Source organism: Coregonus lavaretus (genome assembly GCF_964263955.1).
Source record: "Coregonus lavaretus genome assembly, contig: HAP1_SCAFFOLD_308, whole genome shotgun sequence".
Lineage (NCBI taxonomy): Eukaryota > Metazoa > Chordata > Actinopteri > Salmoniformes > Salmonidae > Coregonus > Coregonus lavaretus.
This window is the reverse complement of record NW_028160494.1, coordinates 395,624-420,373: the sequence shown is the minus strand read 5'-3', so window position 1 is coordinate 420,373 and position 24,750 is coordinate 395,624. Positions and strand designations below refer to the sequence as shown.

Here is a 24,750-nt window from a genome sequence, read left to right as displayed (position 1 = left end):
AAGTTTACATTTTAGTCATTTAGCAGACGCTCTTATCCAGAGCGACTTACAGGAGCAATTAGGGTTAAGTGCCTTGCTCAAGGGCACATCGACAGATTTTCACCTAGTCGGCTCGGGGATTAGAACCAGCGACCTTTCGGTTACTGGCACAACGCTCTTAACCACTAAGCTACCTGCACCTTAGCCAAATACATTTAAACTCTGTTTTTCACAATTCCTGACATTTAATCCTAGTAAACATTCCCTGTCTTAGGTCAGTTAGGATCACCACTTTATTTTAAGAATGTGAAATGTCAGAATAATAGTAGAGAATGATTTATTTCAGCTTTTATTTATTTCATCACATTCCCAGTGGGTCAGAAGTTTACATACACTCAATTAGTATTTGGTAGCATTGCCTTTAAAATTGATTAACTTGGGTCAAACGTTTCGGTTAGCCTTCCACAAGCTTCCCACAATAAGTGGTTTTTTCTTCAACGAGGCGGTCGCGAAGGATATCCTACAGACACCCGACAAGGCCCAGATCCCCGTCATTCGCGTGAGGAAGAGACGGAGATATCGCGGACGCAGATCCGGGTGCCTTGTAAGGATCCGACGGCGAGCGAGTAAACTGCCTCTCCCATCAATCCTACTAGCCAACGTTCAATCTTTTGAGAATAAAATGGACGAGTTAAGATTACGGTTATCCTACCAACGGGACATTAAAAACTGTAATATCTTATGTTTCACGGAGTCGTGGCTGAACGACAACAATGATAACATTCAGCTAGCAGGCTATACGCTACATCGGCAGGACAGAACGTCTGACTCTGGTAAGACAAGGGGCGGCGGTCTGTGTATATTTGTAAACAACAGCTGGTGCACAAAATCAAATACTAAGGAAGTCTCGAGGTTTTGCTCGCCTGAGGTAGAGTATCTTATGATAAGCTGTAGACCACACTATTTACCAAGAGAGTTTTCATCTATATTTTTCATAGCTGTCTATTTACCACCACAAACCAATGCTGGCATTAAGATTGCTCTGAATGAGTTGTACAAGGCCATTAATCAACAGGAAAACGCTCATCCAGATGCAGCGCTCCTAGTGGCCGGGGACTTTAATGCAGGGAAACTTAAATCCGTTCTACCTAATTTCTACCAGCATGTTAAATGTGCAACCAGAGGGAAAAAAACTCTAGACCACCTTTACTCCACACACAGAGACGCATACAAAGCTCTCCCTCGCCCTCCATTTGGCAAATCTGACCATAACTCTATCCTCCTGATTCCTGCTTATAAGCAAAAACTGAAGCATGAAGCACCAGTGATTCGGTTAATAAAAAAGTGGTCAGATGACGCAGATGCTAAGCTACAGGACTGTTTTGCTAGCACAGACTGGAACATGTTCCGGGATTCTTCAGACAGCATTGAGGAGTACACCACATCAGTCACTGGCTTCATCAATAAGTGCATCGATGATGTCGTCCCCACAGTGACCGTACGTACATACCCCAACCAGAAGCCATGGATTACAGGAAACATCCGCACTGAGCTAAAGGGTAGAGCTGCCGCTTTCAAGGAACGGGACTCTAACCCGGACGCTTATAAGAAATCCCGCTATGACCTCCGACGAACCATCAAACAGGCAAAGAGTCAATACAGGTCTAAGATTGAATCATACTACACTGGCTCTGACGCTCGTCGGATGTGGCAGGGCTTGAAAACTATTACAGACTACAAAGGGAAGCACAGCCGCGAGCTGCCCAGTGACACAAGCCTACCAGACGAGCTAAACCACTTCTATGCTCGCTTCGAGGCAAGCAACACTGAAGCATGCATGAGAGCACCAGCTGTTCCGGATGACTATGTGATCACGCTCTCCGTAGCCGATGTGAGTAAGACTTTTAAGCAGGTCAACATTCACAAGGCCGCAGGGCCAGACGGATTACCAGGACGTGTACTCCGAGCATGTGCTGACCAACTGGCAAGTGTCTTCACTGACATTTTCAACATGTCCCTGACTGAGTCTGTAATACCAACATGTTTCAAGCAGACCACCATAGTCCCCGTGCCCAAGAACTCTAAGATAACCTGCCTAAATGACTACCGACCCGTAGAACTGACGTCTGTAGCCATGAAGTGCTTTGAAAGACTGGTCATGGCTCACATCAACAGCATAATCCCAGAAACCCTAGACCCACTCCAATTTGCATACCGCCCCAACAGATCCACAGATGATGCAATCTCTATCGCACTCCACACTGCCCTTTCCCACCTGGACAAGAGGAACACCTACGTGAGAATGCTATTCATTGACTACAGCTCAGCATTCAACACCATAGTGCCCTCTAAGCTCATCACTAAGCTAAGGATCCTGGGACTAAACACCTCCCTCTGCAACTGGATCCTGGACTTCCTGACGGGCCGCCCCCAGGTGGTAAGGGTAGGTAACAACACATCTGCCACACTGATCCTCAACACGGGGGCCCCTCAGGGGTGCGTGCTCAGTCCCCTCCTGTACTCTCTGTTCACCCATGACTGCATGGCCAGGCACGACTCCAACACCATCATTAAGTTTGCCGACGACACAACAGTGGTAGGCCTGATCACCGACAACGATGAGACAGCTTATAGGGAGGAGGTCAGAGATCTGGCCGTGTGGTGCCAGGACAACAACTTCTCCCTCAACGTGACCAAGACAAAGGAGATGATTGTGGACTACAGGAAAAAAAAGAGGACTGAGCACGCCCCCATTCTCATCGACGGGGCTGTAGTGGAACAGGTTGAGAGCTTCAAGTTCCTTGGTGTCCACATCACCAACGAACTATCATGGTCCAAACACACCAAGACAGTCGTGAAGAGGGCACGACAAAGCCTATTCCCCCTCAGGAGACTAAAAAGATTTGGCATGGGTCCTCAGATCCTCAAAAAATTCTACAGCTGCACCATCGAGAGCATCCTGACTGGTTGCATCACCGCCTGGTATGGCAACTGCTTGGCCTCTGACCGCAAGGCACTACAGAGGGTAGTGCGTACGGCCCAGTACATCACTGGGGCAAAGCTCCCTGCCATTCAGGACCTCTATACCAGGCGGTGTCAGAGGAAGGCCCTCAAAATTGTCAAAGACTCCAGCCACCCTAGTCATAGACTGTTCTCTCTGCTACCGCACGGCAAGCGGTACCGGAGTGCCAAGTCTAGGTCCAAAAGACTTCTCAACAGCTTCTACCCCCAAGCCATAAGACTCCTGAACAGCTAATCATGGCTACCCGGACTATTTGCACTGCCCCCCCACCCCATCCTTTTTACGCTGCTGCTACTCTGTTAAGTATTTATGCATAGTCACTTTAACTCTACCCACATGTACATATTACCTCAACTACCTCAACTAGCCGGTGCCCCCGCACATTGACTCTGCAACGGTACCCCCCTGTATATATAGCCTCCCTACTGTCACTTTATTTTACTGTATATATAGCCTCCCTACTGTCACTTTATTTTACTTCTGCTCTTTTTCTCTCAACACTTTTTTTGTTGTTGTTTTATTCTTACTTTTTTTGTTTAAAATAAATGCACTGTTGGTTAAGGGCTGTAAGTAAGCATTTCACTGTAATGTCTGCACCTGTTGTATTCGGCGCATGTGACCAATAAAATTTGATTTGATTTGATTTGATTTGAAGATCCTTTGCTGTTGTTCTGGGATTGATTTGCACAAATACGGTTGGTATTTGATTGTGAGGTATTCTAGGTCGGGTGAAGAGAAGGACTTGAGTTTCTGTATGTTATCACAATCACACCATGAGTAGTTAGTCAATAAGAAAAGTTGTAGTGGAAACTAGTCAATAAGAGAAGTAGTAGTGGAAACTAGTCAATAAGAGAAGTGGTAGTGGAAACTAGTCAATAAGAGAAGTGGTAGTGGAAACTAGTCAATAAGAGAAGTGGTAGTGGAAACTAGTCAATAAGAGAAGTGAAGTGGTAGTGGAAACTAGTCAATAAGAGAAGTGGTAGTGGAAACTAGTCAATAAGAGAAGTGAAGTGGTAGTGGAAACTAGTCAATAAGAGAAGTGGTAGTGGAAACTAGTCAATAAGAGAAGTGGTAGTGGAAACTAGTCAATAAGAGAAGTGGTAGTGGAAACTAGTCAATCCAAACCTAGTTCTGAGTCTTTTGTTGTAATAAGGGTTTTGAATCGATGTTGTTACCTGAGAGATCCGTTTTTAAGTTTCTATTAAAATGTTGGATGCGTTGGGTGAGGTGGGTGCGTTGGGTGAGGTGGGTGAGGTGGGTGCGTTGGGTGAGGTGGGTGCGTTGGGTGAGGTGGGTGAGGTGGGTGCATTGGGTGAGTTGGGTGAGGTGGGTGAGGTGGGTGAGGTGGGTGCGTTGGGTGAGGTGGGTGAGTTGGGTGAGGTGGGTGAGTTGGGTGAGGTGGGTGAGGTGGGTGCGTTGGGTGAGGTGGGTGAGGTGGGTGCGTTGGGTGAGTTGGGTGAGGTGGGTGAGGTGGGTGCGTTGGGTGAGGTGGGTGAGGTGGGTGAGGTGGATGCGTTGGGTGAGGTGGGTGAGGTGGGTGCGTTGGGTGAGGTGGGTGCGTTGGGTGAGTTGGGTGAGGTGGGTGAGGTGGGTGCGTTGGGTGAGGTGGGTGCGTTGGGTGAGGTGGGTGAGTTGGGTGAGGTGGGTGCGTTGGGTGAGGTGGGTGAGGTGGGTGAAGTGGGTGAGGTGGGTGAAGTGGGTGAGGTGGGTGAGGTGGGTGAGGTGGGTGAGGTGGGTGCGTTGGGTGAGGTGGGTGAGGTGGGTGCGTTGGGTGAGGTGGGTGAGGTGGGTGCGTTGGGTGAGGTGGGTGAGGTGGGTGAGGTGGGTGCGTTGGGTGAGGTGGGTGAGGTGGGTGCGTTGGGTGAGGTGGGTGAGTTGGGTGAGGTGGGTGAGGTGGGTGCGTTGGGTGAGGTGGGTGCGTTGGGTGAGGTGGGTGAGTTGGGTGAGGTGGGTGCGTTGGGTGAGGTGGGTGAGGTGGGTGAGGTGGATGCGTTGGGTGAGGTGGGTGAGGTGGGTGCGTTGGGTGAGGTGGGTGAGGTGGGTGCGTTGGGTGAGGTGGGTGAGGTGGATGCGTTGGGTGAGGTGGGTGAGGTGGGTGAGTTGGGTGAGGTGGGTGAGGTGGATGCGTTGGGTGAGGTGGGTGAAGTGGGTGAGTTGGGTGAGGTGGGTGAGGTGGATGCGTTGGGTGAGGTGGGTGAAGTGGGTGAGGTGGGTGAGGTGGGTGAGGTGGGTGAAGTGGGTGAGGTGGGTGCGTTGGGTGAGGTGGGTGCGTTGGGTGAGGTGGGTGCGTTGGGTGAGGTGGGTGAGGTGGGTGCGTTGGGTGAGGTGGGTGAGTTGGGTGAGGTGGGTGAGGTGGGTGAGGTGGGTGCGTTGGGTGAGGTGGGTGAGGTGGGTGCGTTGGGTGAGTTGGGTGAGGTGGGTGCGTTGGGTGAGGTGGGTGAGGTGGGTGCGTTGGGTGCGTTGGGTGAGGTGGGTGAGTTGGGTGAGGTGGGTGAGGTGGATGCGTTGGGTGAGGTGGGTGAGGTGGGTGCGTTGGGTGAGGTGGGTGCGTTGGGTGAGGTGGGTGCGTTGGGTGAGGTGGGTGCGTTGGGTGAGGTGGGTGAGGTGGGTGAGGTGGATGCGTTGGGTGAGGTGGGTGAGGTGGGTGAGGTGGGTGCGTTGGGTGAGGTGGGTGAAGTGGGTGAGGTGGGTGAGGTGGGTGAGGTGGGTGAGGTGGCGTAAGTAAGAATAAGGAGAAGTGGGCTTATTTCGTTTTATTGTATTTCTACGGTACAGAAGGAGCGTGCTCTGCGCCTCAAGATGTTGCATTGGAATGTGTTGTGTGTCGATCTTCGAAGCAGGGTGCCTATCAAGGGTTTTATCTCTTGTGTGGCGCTAGAAGTGAATGCAAACAGAGAGGAAATCTGAGAAAGTAGGCATCATTGTGAGTACGGCTGAGCATTTTTGGGGACTCAGGGACTTTTCTCCAGAGGCATTACAAGGAATCCTGTCGATGACTGCTCCGTCCCCACAGGCACCTGAGCCTGTGTAGAGATGTGATTTGAATGTGACTGAAGGAGTGGGATGGTTGTTTGATTTATTTTTGTATTATCTCGGTCCCCTCCCCCTGCAATGGAATATATTATCTTTTGTTTCGTTTCAATACCCGGTACAGTAGGTGGCGGCAATACACCAATAGGTGTAGTCTGCCATTAAACTTTAAAGAAGAAGAAGAAGAAGAAAGACGAAGACGGAAGCCGGAAGCCAGAAGCCAATGTAAGCCGCAGTTCATCCACCTCGCAGCAGGCATCCACCGAGAAAGCAAAGTACATGGGGCGAGAAGTTGAGCTAGTGACATATTAAAGTAACCAGCAGCGCATTAGCGTTGGTTTTCCATTCCCCATTAGTTTGAACCAGTTGGCTAATCAGCTACAGTCCGCTAACGTTAGCAGTTTATCAGAACCAGGAGCATGGCGTTAATCCTGTTGACGCGTTCCCGCACTCCGTTGATGAAAACGTCCCGGTCGTTAAAGAGCGAATTCCGCAAAGGTGAGAATTATTCTTCATGGCTACTCTTACTGTAGATAAGTGTATTAGTCTTTTGTTGTAACTTATGTTTTGAATTGTATTTACTTGTTTTGACATTGTAGGTAGACTGCCAATGCTGTTTAGCTATGAATGTCATTGTTGGTTAATGATGAAACCGTTGGTTTAGCTAGTGAGATTAGCTGGTTCAGATATTTAACTAGCTGACGTTAGTCAACCCCTAACAACACTATCAAACTCTTGGCTTTGTAGAATAATGAAAATGTTCATATCTAACGTGTTTTATGACAGTGTAGAGGTTAACCAGTTGTTTCACTGAGATAAAGATAGCGTTAGCTAACAATACGGGCTATTTCTGTTATTAAGTTACCTATAGTTAGCAACCGACAGTAGCTCCCCCGGTAACGGTACTGTATGCCGGTTCCAGAAACATGTTGTAACATGGTCATGTACTGTCATGGACGGTCGGGCCTTTTGTTGATCAATTACACTGGCCATTACAGCGCTGTGGACAAAGAAGAGGAGCGGCAACAACTTCTAGACTGATTCCAGTTGATCTATTAGCTACAACGTTAGCTAAGCGGTTTGACTCGGGCCTTTAAGTGTTTCTCTGTTCCAGAGGTTGTTGACATTATGTCAGGTCATCTAAGGCCAAGACTAATGGCGGCGGGGGGGGAGAAGCGGTTGGTGAGGCCTAGAAGACGTAGGTGTAGCTAGTCATTATGCGAATACAGCTCTCTAGTCTAGCGCATCCATTAACTATACAGACTAGACCATCAGGTTTCAGATCCGCGACAGCTTTAAGTCAATTTCCATTCAAATGTATTTTGTCATGCTGTGATGCCTATAAACATGTAATGTATGTATTTGCGGTGGAACGTGGTCGGATATGTGATAGCTTGAGGCACCACACCTTGCGAATGTAGCTAAATCATATAAGGGGAGGATACGTCATTCGAGGTCAGGCTGGATGGGTACCTCCTCCAGTCTAGTCCTTTCCCTGCCGCACCAGTCTGCTATGGTGCTGTTTCCCTGTCTATCTCAGGCTGGATGGGGACCTCCTCCAGTCTAGTCCTTTCCCTGCCGCACCAGTCTGCTATGGTGCTGTTTCCCTGTCTATCTCAGGCTGGATGGGTACCTCCTCCAGTCTAGTCCTTTCCCTGCCGCACCAGTCTGCTATGGTGCTGTTTCCCTGTCTATCTCAGGCTGGATGGGGACCTCCTCCAGTCTAGTCCTTTCCCTGCCGCGCCAGTCTGCTATGGTGCTGTTTCCCTGTCTATCTCATAGCACTGCCGTGCCGAGACGGACCTGTGTTATGCAGACATTTTCAAATTATCCGCCTGTAATAGCAAGTTAAACCTGGTATAAAACACATTTTGTCGGTCTGCGATGTTGTGAAGCATAGAGACATGAGGGAGTATGGAGTAGCAGGGACATGCCAACAGTCTAAATTCTTCATGTCAACAACAATCAGTCCATTGATGCAGCGGTCATTAGATCTGTTAATGATACATTTACATACTGACAGGGATGGCGTTTGCAATGCCAGGGTTGTGGGTTCGATTCCCATGGGGGGCCAGTATGAAAAAAATTAAAAATAATGTATGCACTCACTAACTGTAAGTCGCTCTGGATAAGAGCGTCTGCTAAATGACTAAAATGTAAAATGTTGTTTATTGCATGAATTTATATAGATGTAGCTGTTTATATAGATGTACATGTTTATATATCAATGTAGATGTTTATATAGATGTAATGTTTATGTAGATGTTGCTAAAACAAGTCAGTCATCCTAAATGCATAATGATACAAGTAACTGTAATTTTAGCTGTAGTAATTTTGTATTTATTAAGCATCCCCAGGCTACTCTTCCTGGGGTCCTGCAACATTAAGGCAGTTATATACCATTTAAAACATTACATGACATTATATTTCATAACACTTTACCCAATAGATTTAGTGTGTTCCCTCAGGCCACTACTCCACTATCACATATTTACAAATAAAATAAAATAAAATTGTATTGGCCACATGCGCCGAATACAACAGGTGCAGACATTACAGTGAAATGCTTACTTACAGCCCTTAACCAACAGTGCATTTATTTTTAATAAAAAAGTAAAATAAAACAACAACAAAAAAAGTGTTGAGAAAAAAAGAGCAGAAGTAAAATAAAATAACAGTAGGGAGGCTATATATACAGGGGGGTACCGGTGCAGAGTCAATGTGCGGGGGCACCGGCTAGTTGAGGTAGTTGAAGAAATATGTACATGTGGGTAGAGTTAAAGTGACTATGCATAAATAATTAACAGAGTAGCAGCAGCGTAAAAAGATGGGGTGGGGGGGCAGTGCAAATAGTCCGGGTAGCCATGATTAGCTGTTCAGGAGTCTTATGGCTTGGGGGTAGAAGCTGTTGAGAAGTCTTTTGGACCTAGACTTGGCACTCCGGTACCGCTTGCCGTGCGGTAGCAGAGAGAACAGTCTATGACTAGGGTGGCTGGAGTCTTTGACAATTTTGAGGGCCTTCCTCTGACACCGCCTGGTATAGAGGTCCTGGATGGCAGGAAGCTTGGCCCCAGTGATGTACTGGGCCGTACGCACTACCCTCTGTAGTGCCTTGCGGTCGGAGGCCAAGCAGTTGCCATACCAGGCGGTGATGCAACCAGTCAGGATGCTCTCGATGGTGCAGCTGTATAATTTTTTGAGGATCTGAGGACCCCATGCCAAATCTTTTCAGTCTCCTGAGGGGGAATAGGCTTTGTCGTGCCCTCTTCACGACTGTCTTGGTGTGTTTGGACCATGATAGTTCGTTGGTGATGTGGACACCAAGGAACTTGAAGCTCTCAACCTGTTCCACTACAGCCCCGTCGATGAGAATGGGGGCGTGCTCAGTCCTCTTTTTTTTTTTCCTGTAGTCCACAATCATCTCCTTTGTCTTGGTCACGTTGAGGGAGAGGTTGTTATCCTGGCACCACACGGCCAGGTCTCTGACCTCCTCCCTATAGGCTGTCTCATCGTTGTCGGTGATCAGGCCTACCACTGTTGTGTCGTCGGCAAACTTAATGATGGTGTTGGAGTCGTGCCTGGCCATGCAGTCATGGGTGAACAGGGAGTACAGGAGGGGACTGAGCACGCACCCCTGAGGGGCCCCCGTGTTGAGGATCAGTGTGGCAGATGTGTTGTTACCTACCCTTACCACCTGGGGGCGGCCCGTCAGGAAGTGCAGGATCCAGTTGCAGAGGGAGGTGTTTAGTCCCAGGGTCCTTAGCTTAGTGATGAGCTTTGAGGGCACTATGGTGTTGAATGCTGAGCTGATACAATATAACATCCATGTGTACGTGTGTGTAGAGTGCGTGTCTTATCATGTGTATGTGCCTGTGTGTGTGTTTCTTCACAGTCCCGCTGTTCCATAAGATTTATTTTTATCTGTTTTTTTCAATCTGATTCTACTGCTTGCATCAGTTACTTGATGTGGAATAGAGTTCCATGTAGTCATGGCTCTATGTAGTACTGTGCACCTCCCATAGTCTGTTCTGGACTTGGGGATTGTGAAGAGACCTCTGGTGGCATATCTTGTGGGGTATGCATGGGTGTCCGAGCTGTGTGCTAGTAGTTTAAACAGACACCTCGGTGCATTCATCATGTCAACACTTCTTACAAAAACAAGTAGTGAAGAAGTCAATCTCTCTTCCACTTTGAGCCATGAGAGATTGACATGCATATCATTAATGTTAGCTCTCCGTATACATCCAAGGGCCAGCCGTGCTGCCCTGTTCTGAGCCAATTGTAACAAAACTAGAGCCTGTAGGACCTGCCTTGTTGATAGTGTTGTTAAGAAGGTAGAGTAGCGCTTTATTATGGACATACTTCTCCCCATTTTAGCTACTGTTGTATCAAAATGCTTTGACCATGAAAATCTACAATCCAGGGTTACTCCAAGCAGTTTAGTCACCTCAACTTGTTCAATTTCCACATTATTTATTACAACATTTAGAGGTTTAGGGTTTAGTGAATGATTTGTCCCAAATACAATGCTTTTAGTTTTAGAAATATTTAGGACTAACTTATTCCTTGCCACCCATTTTGAAACTAACTGCAACTCTTTGTTAAGTGTTGCAGTCATTTCACTTGCTCTAGTAGCTGACGTGTATAGTGTTGAGTCATCCGCAAATTCCGCATACATAGACACACTGGCTTTACTCAAAGCCAGTGGCATGTCGTTAGTAAAGATTGAAAAAAGTAAGGGGCCTAGACAGCTACCCTGGGGAATTCCTGATTCTACCTGGATGATGTTGGAGAGGCTTCCATTAAAGAAGACGGGTAACTCTGTATCCACAATATAGCAGGTGGAGTAAAGCCATAACACATACGTTTTTCCAGCAGCGGACTATTACATTTTAGTCATTTAGCAGACGCTCTTATCCAGAGCGACTTACAGGAGCAATTAGGGTTAAGTGCCTTGCTCAAGGGCACATCGACAGATGTTTCACCTAGTCGGCTCGGGGATTAGAACCAGCGACCTTTCGGTTACTGGCACAACACTCTTAACCACTAAGCTACCTGCCGACTATGATCTATGTTGTCTATTAACAATGACAAGCCACCGGGGTCTGACAGCTCCCACAATCATTTTGTCATCAATTTCTCTCAGCCAATCATCAGTAATTTGTGTAAGTGCCGTGCTTGTTGAATGTCCTTCCCTATAAGCGTGCTGTTAATTTGTTTACAGTAAAGTAGCATTGTATCTGGTCAAAAACATTTCTTTCCAAAAGTTTACTAAGGATTGGTAACAGGCTTATTGGTCGGCTATTTGAGCCAGTTAAGGGGGCTTTACTATTCTTAGGTAGGGGAATTACTTTTGCTTCCCTCCAGGCCTGAGGGCGCACACTTTCTAGTAGGCTTAAATTAAAGATATGGCAACTAGGAGTGGCAATATCGTCCGCTATTATCCTCAGTAATTTTCCATCCAAGTTGTCAGACCCCAGTGGCTTGTCATTGTTGATAGACAACAATAATTTCATTTCTTCCACACTCACTTTACGGAATTCAAAATTACAATGCTTGTCTTTCATAATTAATTGTTATATTGCTTGTTAATTCATAAGTTATACTTGGATGTGTAGTGTCAGCATTTGTTGCTGACATGTCATGTCTAAGTTTGCTAATCTTGCCTTTTTGCCCAACATTTCATTTAAGGTGCTCCAAAGCTTTTTACTATCATTCTTTGTCATTTATCTTTGTTTCATAGTACAGTTTCTTCTTTTTATTCAGTTTCGTCACATAATTTCTCAATTTGCAGCATGTTTGCCAATCGGTTGTGCAGCCAGACCTATTTGCCATTCCTTTTGCCTCATCCCTCTCAACCATACAATTTTTCAATTCCTCATCAATCCACGGGGATTTAACCATTTTTACAGTCATTATCTTAATGGGTGCATGCTTATTAGTAACTGGAATAAGCAATTTCATAAATGTGTCAAGTGCAGTGTCTGGTTGCTCCTCATTACACACCACAGCAAATATTATTTACATCAACAACATAAGAATCATTACAAAACTTATTGTAAGACCTCTTATACACAATATTAGGCCCAGCCTTTGGATCTCTGGTTTTCCTAGATATGGCTACTATATTGTGATCACTACATCCGATGGATTTGGATACTGCTTTAACGCACATTTCTGTAGCATTAGTAAAGATGTGATCAATACATGTTAATGATTTAATTAGCTACATTTGCACACACTGTATATATATTTTCTGTTGTATTTTTGACTTTATGTTTTGTTTTACCCCATATGTAACTCTGTGTTGTTGTTTTTATCACACTGCTTTGCTTTATCTTGGCCAGGTCGCAGTTGTAAATGAGAACTTGTTCTCAACTGGCTTACCTGGTTAAATAAAGGTGAAATAAAAATGATTTAATTCCTGTGCTGTTTGTAACTACCCTGGTAGGTTGACTGATAACCTGAACCAGGTTGCAGGCACTAGTTACAGTTTGAAGCTTTTTCTTGAGTGGGCAGCCTGATGAAAGCCAGTCAATATTTAAATCACCCAGAAAATATACCTCTCTGTTGATATCACATACATTATCAAGCATTTCACACATGTTTTCCAGATACTGACTGTTAGCACTTGGTGGTCTATAGCAGCTTCCCACCAGAATGGGCTTTAGGTGAGGCAGATTAACCTGAAGCCATATTACTTAAACAGTATTTTAACATGAGATCCTCTCTAAGCATTACAGGAATGTGGTTCTGAATATACAGTGGGGGAAAAAAAGTATTTAGTCAGCCACCAATTGTGCAAGTTCTCCCACTTAAAAAGATGAGAGAGGCCTGTAATTTTCATCATAGGTACACGTCAACTATGACAGACAAATTGATGAAAAAAAATCCAGAAAATCACATTGTAGGATTTTTTATGAATTTATTTGCGAATTAGGGTGGAAAATAAGTATTTGGTCACCTACAACCTCAAACAGTCACACTCCAAACTCCACTATGGCCAAGACCAAAGAGCTGTCAAAGGACACCAGAAACAAAATTGTAGACCTGCACCAGGCTGGGAAGACTGAATCTGCAATAGGTAAGCAGCTTGGTTTGAAGAAATCAACTGTGGGAGCAATTATTAGGAAATGGAAGACATACAAGACCACTGATAATCTCCCTCGATCTGGGGCTCCACGCAAGATCTCACCCCGTGGGGTCAAAATGATCACAAGAACGGTGAGCAAAAATCCCAGAACCACACGGGGGGACCTAGTGAATGACCTGCAGAGAGCTGGGACCAAAGTAACAAAGCCTACCATCAGTAACACACTACGCCGCCAGGGACTCAAATCCTGCAGTGCCAGACGTGTCCCCCTGCTTAAGCCAGTACATGTCCAGGCCCGTCTGAAGTTTGCTAGAGTGCATTTGGATGATCCAGAAGAGGATTGGGAGAATGTCATATGGTCAGATGAAACCAAAAGAGAACTTTTTGGTAAAAACTCAACTCGTTGTGTTTGGAGGACAAAGAATGCTGAGTTGCATCCAAAGAACACCATACCTACTGTGAAGCATGGGGGTGGAAACATCATGCTTTGGGGCTGTTTTTCTGCAAAGGGACCAGGACAACTGATCCGTGTAAAGGAAAGAATGAATGGGGCCATGTATCGTGAGATTCTGAGTGAAAACCTCCTTCCATCAGCAAGGGCATTGAAGATGAAACGTGGCTGGGTCTTTCAGCATGACAATGATCCCAAACACACCGCCCGGGCAACGAAGGAGTGGCTTCGTAAGAAGCATTTCAAGGTCCTGGAGTGGCCTAGCCAGTCTCCAGATCTCAACCCCATAGAAAATCTTTGGAGGGAGTTGAAAGTCCGTGTTGCCCAGCGACAGCCCCAAAACATCACTGCTCTAGAGGAGATCTGCATGGAGGAATGGGCCGAAATACCAGCAACAGTGTGTGAAAACCTTGTGAAGACTTACAGAAAATGTTTGACCTGTGTCATTGCCAACAAAAGGTATATAACAAAGTATTGAGAAACTTTTGTTATTGACCAAATACTTATTTTCCACCATAATTTGCAAATAAATTCATTAAAAATCCTACAATGTGATTTTCTGGATTTTCTTTCCTCAATTTGTCTGTCATAGTTGATGTGTACCTATGATGAAAATTACAGGTGCCTCTCATCTTTTTAAGTGGGAGAACTTGCACAATTGGTGGCTGACTAAATACTTTCCCCCCCCACTGTAAACAGTAACACCTCCACCTTTTGGCATTTCTGTCTCTTCTGTAGATGTTATAACCATGTATTGCTACCACTGTATCAAAGGTATTATCTAAGTGAGTTTCAGAGATTGTCAGAATATGAATGTCATCTGTTAGTAGCGAATTATTGATTTCATGAACTAAGCTACATATGTTTAAGTGGGCTATTTTTAACACTTTTCTGGGATGCTTGATTGTTTTCATTGCTTTACTGGGAAGCTTAGCAGAGGTAGACATGATCATGTTCTTTATGTTAGTGCAGGGTGAGCTGCACCCAGTGGACTTCCTACTAGGGCACACCACCTCAGTGCTAACAGTATTACTCTGGTTATTTCTGTTAGTGCAGGGTGAGCTGCACCCAGTGGACTTCCTACTAGGGCACACCACCTCAGTGCTAACAGTATTACTCTGGTTATTTCTGTTAGTGCAGGGTGAGCTGCACCCAGTGGACTTCCTGCTAGGGCACACCGCCTCAGTGCTAACAGTATTACTCTGGTTATTTCTGTTAGTGCAGGGTGAGCTGCACCCAGTGGACTTCCTACTAGGGCACACCACCTCACTGCTAACAGTATTACTCTGGTTATTTCTGTTAGTGCAGGGTGAGCTGCACCCAGTGGACTTCCTGCTAGGGCACACCACCTCAGTGCTAACAGTATTACTCTGGTTATTTCTGTTAGTGCAGGGTGAGCTGCACCCAGTGGACTTCCTGCTAGGGCACACCACCTCAATGCTAACAGTATAACTCTGGTTATTTCTGTTAGTGCAGGGTGAGCTGCACCCAGTAGACTTCCTACTAGGGCACACCACCTCAGTGCTAACAGTATAACTCTGGTTCATAGGCTCATGATTACTGCATACAATAGCTGTAGGATCAGCAGAGGCATTCCGGGCAGTAAGAGGGACATAAATTAGGTTACTTACATTGTGTCTTCCAACGCCCCTGGAATAAGGTACATTTGCTGACGCATTATGGCAACTCAGCAACACAATGGTAGCGATTAACTGAGCTGGGCTTGGGTCATTGATTAGTCATTGTCTCAACACAACCTTATAATGCTGTGAAAGGATCCAGGAACCCAAATTATTTTGGTAGATCCCATCCTCCTTATAAAACGAGATTTGTTTCCAGAAGGTATCAACATTGTCAGTAAATGTTACACCCACAGAGCTGCAATAGTTTCGTAGCCAGTTATGGAGGGCTAAAAGTCTGCTGAAACATTCAATGATTTAGGGAGCGCAGAGGGCCAGTCCCAGACACAGGCAGTCCCAGACACAGGCAGTCCCAGACACAGGCAGTCCCAGACACAGGCAGTCCCAGACACAGGCAGGCAGTCCCAGACACAGGCAGTCCCAGACACAGGCAGTCCCAGACACAGGCAGTCCCAGACACAGGCAGTCCCAGACACAGGCAGTCCCAGTGATGAAGGAGCAGGTAGATCAGGCACCAGTGCAGTGAAGCTATTCCTTATGTCAATCTGCTCCGAACATCTCGCAGTCACTCCCGTCCACTTAGCAGCATGCCGCTGCCTTCGGTTTTCGCGACCTGTTCTCCGTCTACTCCACTACAAGATGGAGGAGAAGCAGATGGAGACGACTTCCTTGGCAGGCAAGTTCCAGGTAGCACAGCCCATTCGGATAGGGACAGATGACAAGGCGGGGATACATCCATCAGCCTGGAGCGGCGTCCAGCCACAGGAGTTTTCCCAATATGTTCGCGCAGAATAGAAATCTGCTTGCTAAGGATAGCCACCGCATTCCTGTAATCCTCCACAAACAAACAATTGCTACATTGGAACTCCGGATTGTCAATATCGTCCCGGACAAGAGCGTAATAAATGCAGCTTCTACAGCGCTGAAAACATTATTTAGCTATTCCAGGTGAAGCGGGCTCCATTGCAACCTAGCTAGCTAGCTAGGATTGTTCCTAGCTATCTGGCTAGTTGATAGCAGGTGTTGACACACACTTATGAACAAAATAAAACATCGGAAAGAACAGGTCGAGGCGCAGGAGGTATCCGAGTTCGACAGATTTTTCACCTAGTCGGCTCAGGGATTAGAACCAGCGACCTTTCGGTTACTGGCACAACGCTCTTAACCACTAAGCTACCTGCCGCCCCTGAAAGATGGTGTTGGTTGGAACATGTTTTGCTGTTCAGAAGTGGTGTGAAGACTGGATGGGTACAGCAGCTGTACTACATCTTGTTAAACATGTGTCCAGTTGTGGTGAAACAGCGTACTGTGCTTCGTCATACCATCCTTCTCTAACCCATACCCTCTAACCCATACCCTCTAACCCATACCCTCTATCCTTAACCCTAACCCATACCCTCTAACCTTAACCCTAACCCATACCCTCTAACCTTAACCCTAACCCATACCCTCTAACCCATACCCTCTAACCCATACCCTCTATCCTTAACCCTAACCCATACCCTCTAACCTTAACCCTAACCCATACCCTCTAACCTTAACCCTAACCCATACCCTCTAACCCATACCCTCTAACCTTAACCCTAACCCATACCCTCTAACCCATACCCTCTATCCTTAACCCTAATCCATACCCTCTAACCTTAACCCTAACCCATACCCTCTATCCTTAACCCTAACCCATACCCTCTAACCTTAACCCTAACCCATACCCTCTAACCCATACCCTCTAACCTTAACCCTAACCCATACCCTCTAACCTTAACCCTAATCCATACCCTCTAACCCATACCCTCTAACCTTAACTTAACCCATACCCTCTAATCCATACCCTCTAACCCATACCCTCTAACCTTAACCCTAACCCATACCCTCTAACCCATACCCTCTAACCTTAACCCTAATCCATACCCTCTAACCCATACCGTCTAACCCATACCCTCTAAACTTAACCCTAACCCATACCCCCTAACCCATACCCTCTAACCTTAACCCTAACCCATACCCTCTAACCTTAACCCTAACCCATACCCTAACCAATACCCTCTAACCCATACCCTCTAACCCATACCCTCTAACCTTAACCCTAATCCATACCCTCTAACCTTAACCCTAATCCATACCCTCTAACCTTAACCCTAATCCATACCCTCTAACCTTAACCCTAACCCATACCCTCTAACCTTAACCCTAACCCATACCGTCTAACCCATACCCTCTAACCCATACCCTCTAACCCATACCCTCTATCCTTAACCCTAATCCATACCGTCTAACCTTAACCCTAACCCATACCCTCTAACCTTAACCCTAACCCATACCCTCTAACCCATACCCTCTAACCCATACCCTCTATCCTTAACCCTAACCCATACCCTCTAACCTTAACCCTAACCCATACCCTCTAACCTTAACCCTAACCCATACCCTCTAACCCATACCCTCTAACCTTAACCCTAACCCATACCCTCTAACCCATACCCTCTATCCTTAACCCTAATCCATACCCTCTAACCTTAACCCTAACCCATACCCTCTAACCTTAACCCTAACCCATACCGTCTAACCCATACCCTCTAACCCATACCCTCTAACCCATACCCTCTATCCTTAACCCTAATCCATACCGTCTAACCTTAACCCTAACCCATACCCTCTAACCTTAACCCTAACCCATACCCTCTAACCTTAACCCTAACCCATACCGTCTAACCCATACCCTCTAACCCATACCCTCTAACCCATACCCTCTATCCTTAACCCTAATCCATACCGTCTAACCTTAACCCTAACCCATACCCTCTAACCTTAACCCTAACCCATACCCTCTAACCTTAACCCTAATCCATACCCTCTAACCTTAACCCTAATCCATACCCTCTAACCTTAACCCTAATCCATACCCTCTAACCTTAACCCTAACCCATACCCTCTAACCTTAACCCTAACCCATACCGTCTAACCCATACCCTCTAACCCATACCCTCTAACCCATACCCTCTATCCTTAACCCTAATCCATACCGTCTAACCTTAACCCTAACCCATACCCTCTAACCTTAACCCTAACCCATACCCTCTAACCCATACCCTCTAACCCATACCCTCTATCCTTAACCCTAACCCATACCCTCTAACCTTAACCCTAACCCATACCCTCTAACCTTAACCCTAACCCATACCCTCTAACCCATACCCTCTAACCTTAACCCTAACCCATACCCTCTAACCCATACCCTCTATCCTTAACCCTAATCCATACCCTCTAACCTTAACCCTAACCCATACCCTCTATCCTTAACCCTAACCCATACCCTCTAACCTTAACCCTAACCCATACCCTCTAACCCATACCCTCTAACCTTAACCCTAACCCATACCCTCTAACCTTAACCCTAATCCATACCCTCTAACCCATACCCTCTAACCTTAACTTAACCCATACCCTCTAATCCATACCCTCTAACCCATACCCTCTAACCTTAACCCTAACCCATACCCTCTAACCCATACCCTCTAACCTTAACCCTAATCCATACCCTCTAACCCATACCGTCTAACCCATACCCTCTAAACTTAACCCTAACCCATACCCCCTAACCCATACCCTCTAACCTTAACCCTAACCCATACCCTCTAACCTTAACCCTAACCCATACCCTAACCAATACCCTCTAACCCATACCCTCTAACCCATACCCTCTAACCTTAACCCTAATCCATACCCTCTAACCTTAACCCTAATCCATACCCTCTAACCTTAACCCTAATCCATACCCTCTAACCTTAACCCTAACCCATACCCTCTAACCTTAACCCTAACCCATACCGTCTAACCCATACCCTCTAACCCATACCCTCTAACCCATACCCTCTATCCTTAACCCTAATCCATACCGTCTAACCTTAACCCTAACCCATACCCTCTAACCTTAACCCTAACCCATACCCTCTAACCCATACCCTCTAACCCATACCCTCTAACCCATACCCTCTAACCCATACCCTCTAACCTTAACCCTAACCCATACCCTCTAACCTTAACCCTAACCCATACCCTCTAACCTTAACTTAACCCATACCCTCTAACCCATACCCTCTAACCCATACCCTCTAACCTTAACCCTAACCCATACCCTCTAACCTTAACCCTAACCCATACCCTCTAACCTTAACCCTAACCCATACCCTCTATCCTTAACCCTAACCCATACCCTCTAACCTTAACCCTAACCCATACCCTCTAACCTTAACCCTCTAACCCATACCCTCTAACCCATACCCTCTATCCTTAACCCTAACCCATACCCTCTAACCTTAACCCTAATCCATACCGTCTAACCTTAACCCTAACCCATACCCTCTAACCTTAACCCTAACCCATACCCTCTAACCCATACCCTCTATCCTTAACCCTAACCCATACCCTCTAACCTTAACCCTAACCCATACCCTCTAACCTTAACCCTAACCCATACCCTCTAACCTTAACCCTAATCCATACCCTCTAACCCATACCCTCTAACCCATACCCTCTAACCCATACCCTCTATCCTTAACCCTAACCCATACCCTCTAACCTTAACCCTAATCCATACCGTCTAACCTTAACCCTAACCCATACCCTCTAACCTTAACCCATACCCTCTAACCCATACCCTCTATCCTTAACCCTAACCCATACCCTCTAACCTTAACCCTAACCCATACCCTCTAACCTTAACCCTAACCCATACCCTCTAACCCATACCCTCTAACCCATACCCTCTAACCTTAACCCTAACCCATACCCTCTAACCCATACCCTCTAACCTTAACCCTAACCCATACCCTCTAACCCATACCCTCTAACCCATACCCTCTAACCCATACCCTCTAACCTTAACTTAACCCATACCGTCTAACCCATACCCTCTAACCCATACCCTCTAACCTTAACCCTAATCCATACCCTCTAACCCATACCCTCTATCCTTAACCCTAACCCATACCCTCTAACCTTAACCCTAACCCATACCCTCTAAACTTAACCCTAACCCTTACCCTCTAACCCATACCCTCTAACCCATACCCTCTAACCTTAACCCTAACCCATACCCTCTAACCCATACCCTCTAACCCATACCCTCTAACCTTAACTTAACCCATACCGTCTAACCCATACCCTCTAACCCATACCCTCTAACCTTAACCCTAATCCATACCCTCTAACCCATACCCTCTATCCTTAACCCTAACCCATACCCTCTAACCTTAACCCTAATCCATACCCTCTAACCCATACCCTCTAACCCATACCCTCTAACCTTAACCCTAATCCATACCCTCTAACCCATACCCTCTAACCCAGGGGTGTCAAACGTCCGGCCCGCAAACGGGTTTAATCCGGCCCGCGAGATGATTTTGAAAAACAATAAAATAATAATAATTTTTTTTTTGTAAAGTATAAAAATGCGCTGCAATTTTTCAATAAAATAAACTGCTGTTCCAATTGCGTCCACTGGATGGCGCAATAGCAATTGTGTTAAGCAAGCAAACTGTTTATACCGGGGCAGAGCAAGTAGGTCAAGCACGTGCAGCCAATGAGCTACTTTGTTTTGCCCGCGATATTTATTACGGCTTCTACTTTTAACATTATGTGCTTTGGCACCCTCATTGCCCCAATATGTCTCTGTCAAAAAAGAGAAAAGTGGACGCAGAGTGTTCCAAGAAAAATGGTCATCCTATTTATTCACGGAATTGAATGGGAAAGCTGTATGTTTGGTGTGTTCAGAGCATGTTGCAGTGCTGAAAGAATATAACCTGCGTCGCCACTATGTGAGTCTTCATGCCGACAAATATGACAACTTTCAAGGACAGCGGAGATGAGTGAAGGTGAATGAACTGTTGGCGGGTCTGAAGAAACAGCAGTCTGTGTTTACTCACAGCCGAGACATCAGTGACGCTGCAGTGAAAGCTAGCTACCTCATTGCTAATGAAATCGCAGTGGCTTCAAAACCATTTAGTGAGGGTGAATTTGTAAAAACATGCATGATGAAGGCAGCGGAGATTGTGTGCCCTGAAAAGCGGCAGGCTTTTGCAAATATCAGCCTGACAAGAAACACAGTTGCAGACAGGATTTCCGATCTTTCAGTGGATTTGGACAGCCAGTTGAAGCAAAAAGTAAAGTCATTTATTGCGTTTTCGGTTGCAATTGATGAAAGCACGGACATTACAGATGTTGCACAACTGGCCATTTTCATCCGCGGAGTTGATGACACATTGACCGTCACCGAGGAGTTCGTGGAGTTGGTGCCGATGACAGATACAACGACAGCAGCTGATATTTTTACCGCACTCGTCGGCGCGCTGACAGGGTCGGAGTGGACTGGTCCCGCGCTGTCAGCCTGGCTACAGATGGTGCGCCCTCAATGATCGGGGAAAAAAGCAGGCATTGTGACAAAGTTCAGAGAGAAAGTGCAATCTGCAAATGGAGGATGTGATTTTTTGACTTTTCACTGTATTTTGCACCAGGAGGCTTTGTGTTGCAAGTCATTAAAGATGGATAACGTCATGAAGGTGGTCATCCAAACTGTTAATTTCATCCGATCCAGAAGCCTGAATCACCGTCAGTTTGACAGCCTTCTCAGAGAGAAAGACCACATCTATGGCCTGCCATACCACACTGAGGTAAGATGGTTAAGCCGAGGTGCTGTGCTGAGGCGTTTCTTTGATTTACGAGAAGAAATTGAACAGTTCATGGAAGAAAAGGGCAAACCAGTGTTAGAATTTAATTCCGCAGAATGGATGCAGGACCTTGCATTTATGGTGGATGTTACAGAGCACCTGAATAACTTGAACAAACAGCTGCAAGGGCGCAACAAAGTTGCCACGCAGTATTATGACAGCATACGTTCTTTCAAGTTGAAGCTGTCATTGTGGGAGACGCAACTCGCCGGTGGTGATGCAGCTCACTTCCCCTGTCTGAAAAATGTGTGCGCGACCCAACATGTGGCAGACATGAAGCGGTTCAAAGATAAAATAACGGGACTGTTACGGGAGTTTGAGCAACGCTTTCAGATTTATGTTTATATGTTTTTATGTTGATGTGCTATTGTTTTTAATTGATTTTATTTTATTTGTATATTTAACCTATTCTTGACTCTGTGGTTCTTGCACTTGTTTGGGGAACAGGATTTCATTATTTTTATCTACATTTCTGCCTGAGAAATGACACCCTGATATAGTTCTGTGATCTGTGAAACAGTTCTGTTAATCACTGAGGCATTGTGTGTTTGTGTGTTCTTTGTCCTCAGAACTTTCAAATAACTTGAGGTGTTTTATGATTAATAGTGATGTTGTGCTTGTACTATTTTGGACACACTGTCCTCAGGCTCCAGCTTTATGTTGTATGTTGATCGTATTAAAACAAAGAAAACAATCTGAAGTTGTTGTTTTTAAGTTATATATACCATGATTTTTCCGGTCCGGCCCACTTGGGAATAGATTTTCCTCCATGTGGCCCCTGAGCTAAAATGAGTTTGACACCCCTGGGTTAGACGGTATGGATTAGGGTTAAGGTTAGAGGGTATGGGTTAGACGGTATGGGTTAGAGGGTATGGATTAGGGTTAAGGTTAGAGGGTATGGGTTAGAGGGTATGGATTAGAGGGTATGGGTTAGTGGGTATGGATTAGGGTTAAGGTTAGAGGGTATGGGTTAGAGGGTATGGGTTAGGGTTAAGGTTAGAGGGTATGGGTTAGAGGGTATGGATTAGAGGGTATGGGTTAGAGGGTATGGGTTAGAGGGTATGGGTTAGAGGGTATGGATTAGAGGGTATGGGTTAGACGGTATGGGTTAGAGGGTATGGGTTAGACGGTATGGGTTAGAGGGTATGGGTTAGAGGGTATGGGTTAGAGGGTATGGGTTAGGGTTAAGGTTAGAGGGTATGGGTTAGAGGGTATGGATTAGGGTTAAGGTTAGAGGGTATGGATTAGAGGGTATGGGTTAGACGGTATGGGTTAGAGGGTATGGGTTAGGGTTAAGGTTAGAGGGTATGGGTTAGAGGGTATGGATTAGAGGGTATGGGTTAGACGGTATGGGTTAGAGGGTATGGATTAGGGTTAAGGTTAGAGGGTATGGGTTAGAGGGTATGGGTTAGGGTTAAGGTTAGAGGGTATGGGTTAGAGGGTATGGATTAGAGGGTATGGGTTAAGTTAAGGTTAGAGGGTATGGGTTAGAGGGTATGGATTAGGGTTAAGGTTAGAGGGTATGGGTTAGGGTTAAGGTTAGAGGGTATGGGTTAGAGGGTATGGGTTAGGGTTAAGGTTAGAGGGTATGGGTTAGGGTTAAGGATAGAGGGTATGGGTTAGGGTTAAGGTTAGAGGGTATGGATTAGGGTTAAGGATAGAGGGTATGGGTTAGAGGGTATGGGTTAGGGTTAAGGTTAGAGGGTATGGGTTAGAGGGTATGGATTAGGGTTAAGGTTAGAGGGTATGGGTTAGGGTTAAGGTTAGAGGGTATGGGTTAGAGGGTATGGGTTAGAGGGTATGGATTAGAGGGTATGGGTTAGAGGGTATGGGTTAGAGGGTATGGGTTAGGGGGTATGGGTTAGGGTTAAGGTTAGAGGGTATGGATTAGGGTTAAGGATAGAGGGTATGGGTTAGAGGGTATGGATTAGGGTTAAGGTTAGAGGGTATGGGTTAGGGTTAAGGTTAGAGGGTATGGGTTAGGGTTAAGGATAGAGGGTATGGGTTAGAGGGTATGGATTAGGGTTAAGGTTAGAGGGTATGGGTTAGGGTTAAGGTTAGAGGGTATGGATTAGGGTTAAGGTTAGAGGGTATGGGTTAGGGTTAAGGATAGAGGGTATGGGTTAGAGGGTATGGATTAGGGTTAAGGTTAGAGGGTATGGGTTAGGGTTAAGGTTAGAGGGTATGGATTAGGGTTAAGGTTAGAGGGTATGGGTTAAGGTTAGAGGGTATGGATTAGGGTTAAGGTTAGAGGGTATGGCATAATTTGAGTCAATTTGAGGTGTACCTGTGGATGTATTTCAAGGCCTACCTTCAAACTCAGTGCCTCTTTGCTTGACATCATGGGAAAATCAAAAGAAATCATCCAAGACCTCAGAAAAACAATTGTAGACCTCCACAAGTCTGGTTTATCCTTGGGAGCAATTTCCAAACGCCTGAAGGTACCACGTTCATCTGTACAAACAATAGTACGCAAGTATAAACACCATGGGACCACGGAGCCATCATACCGCTCAGGAAGGAGACGCGTTCTATCTCCTAGAGATGAATGTACTTTGGTGCGAAAAGTGCAAATCAATCCCAGAACAACAGCAAAGGACCTTGTGAAGATGCTGGAGGAAACAGGGTACAAAAGTATCTATATCCACAGTAAAACGAGTCCTACATTGACATAACCTGAAAGGCCGCTCAGCAAGGAAGAAGCCACTGCTCCAAAACCGCCATAAAAAAGCCAGACTACGGTTTGCAACTGCACATGGGGATAAAGATCGTTCTTTTTGGAGAAATGTCCTCTGGTCTGATGAAAGAAA

The 24,750-nt window shown here is 45.9% G+C and overlaps 1 protein-coding gene across 3 annotated transcripts in view; it reads left to right on the top strand.

Annotated features, from left to right (window-relative positions):
• The first annotated feature begins 6,253 nt into the window (after positions 1-6,253).
• LOC311121751 (mitochondrial proton/calcium exchanger protein-like) overlaps positions 6,254-24,750 on the top strand; it is an 80,792-nt gene continuing 62,295 nt past the window's right edge. The window contains exon 1 of one of the 3 annotated variants that reach the window (XM_084196203.1): positions 6,254-6,529. In XM_084196203.1, the coding sequence (XP_084052329.1) occupies positions 6,451-6,529 (79 nt within the window). In that variant the 5' untranslated portion in view covers positions 6,254-6,450. The remainder of the gene's footprint in view (positions 6,530-24,750) is intronic. The other 2 variants (XM_084196205.1, XM_084196204.1) reach the window with 2 other exon arrangements.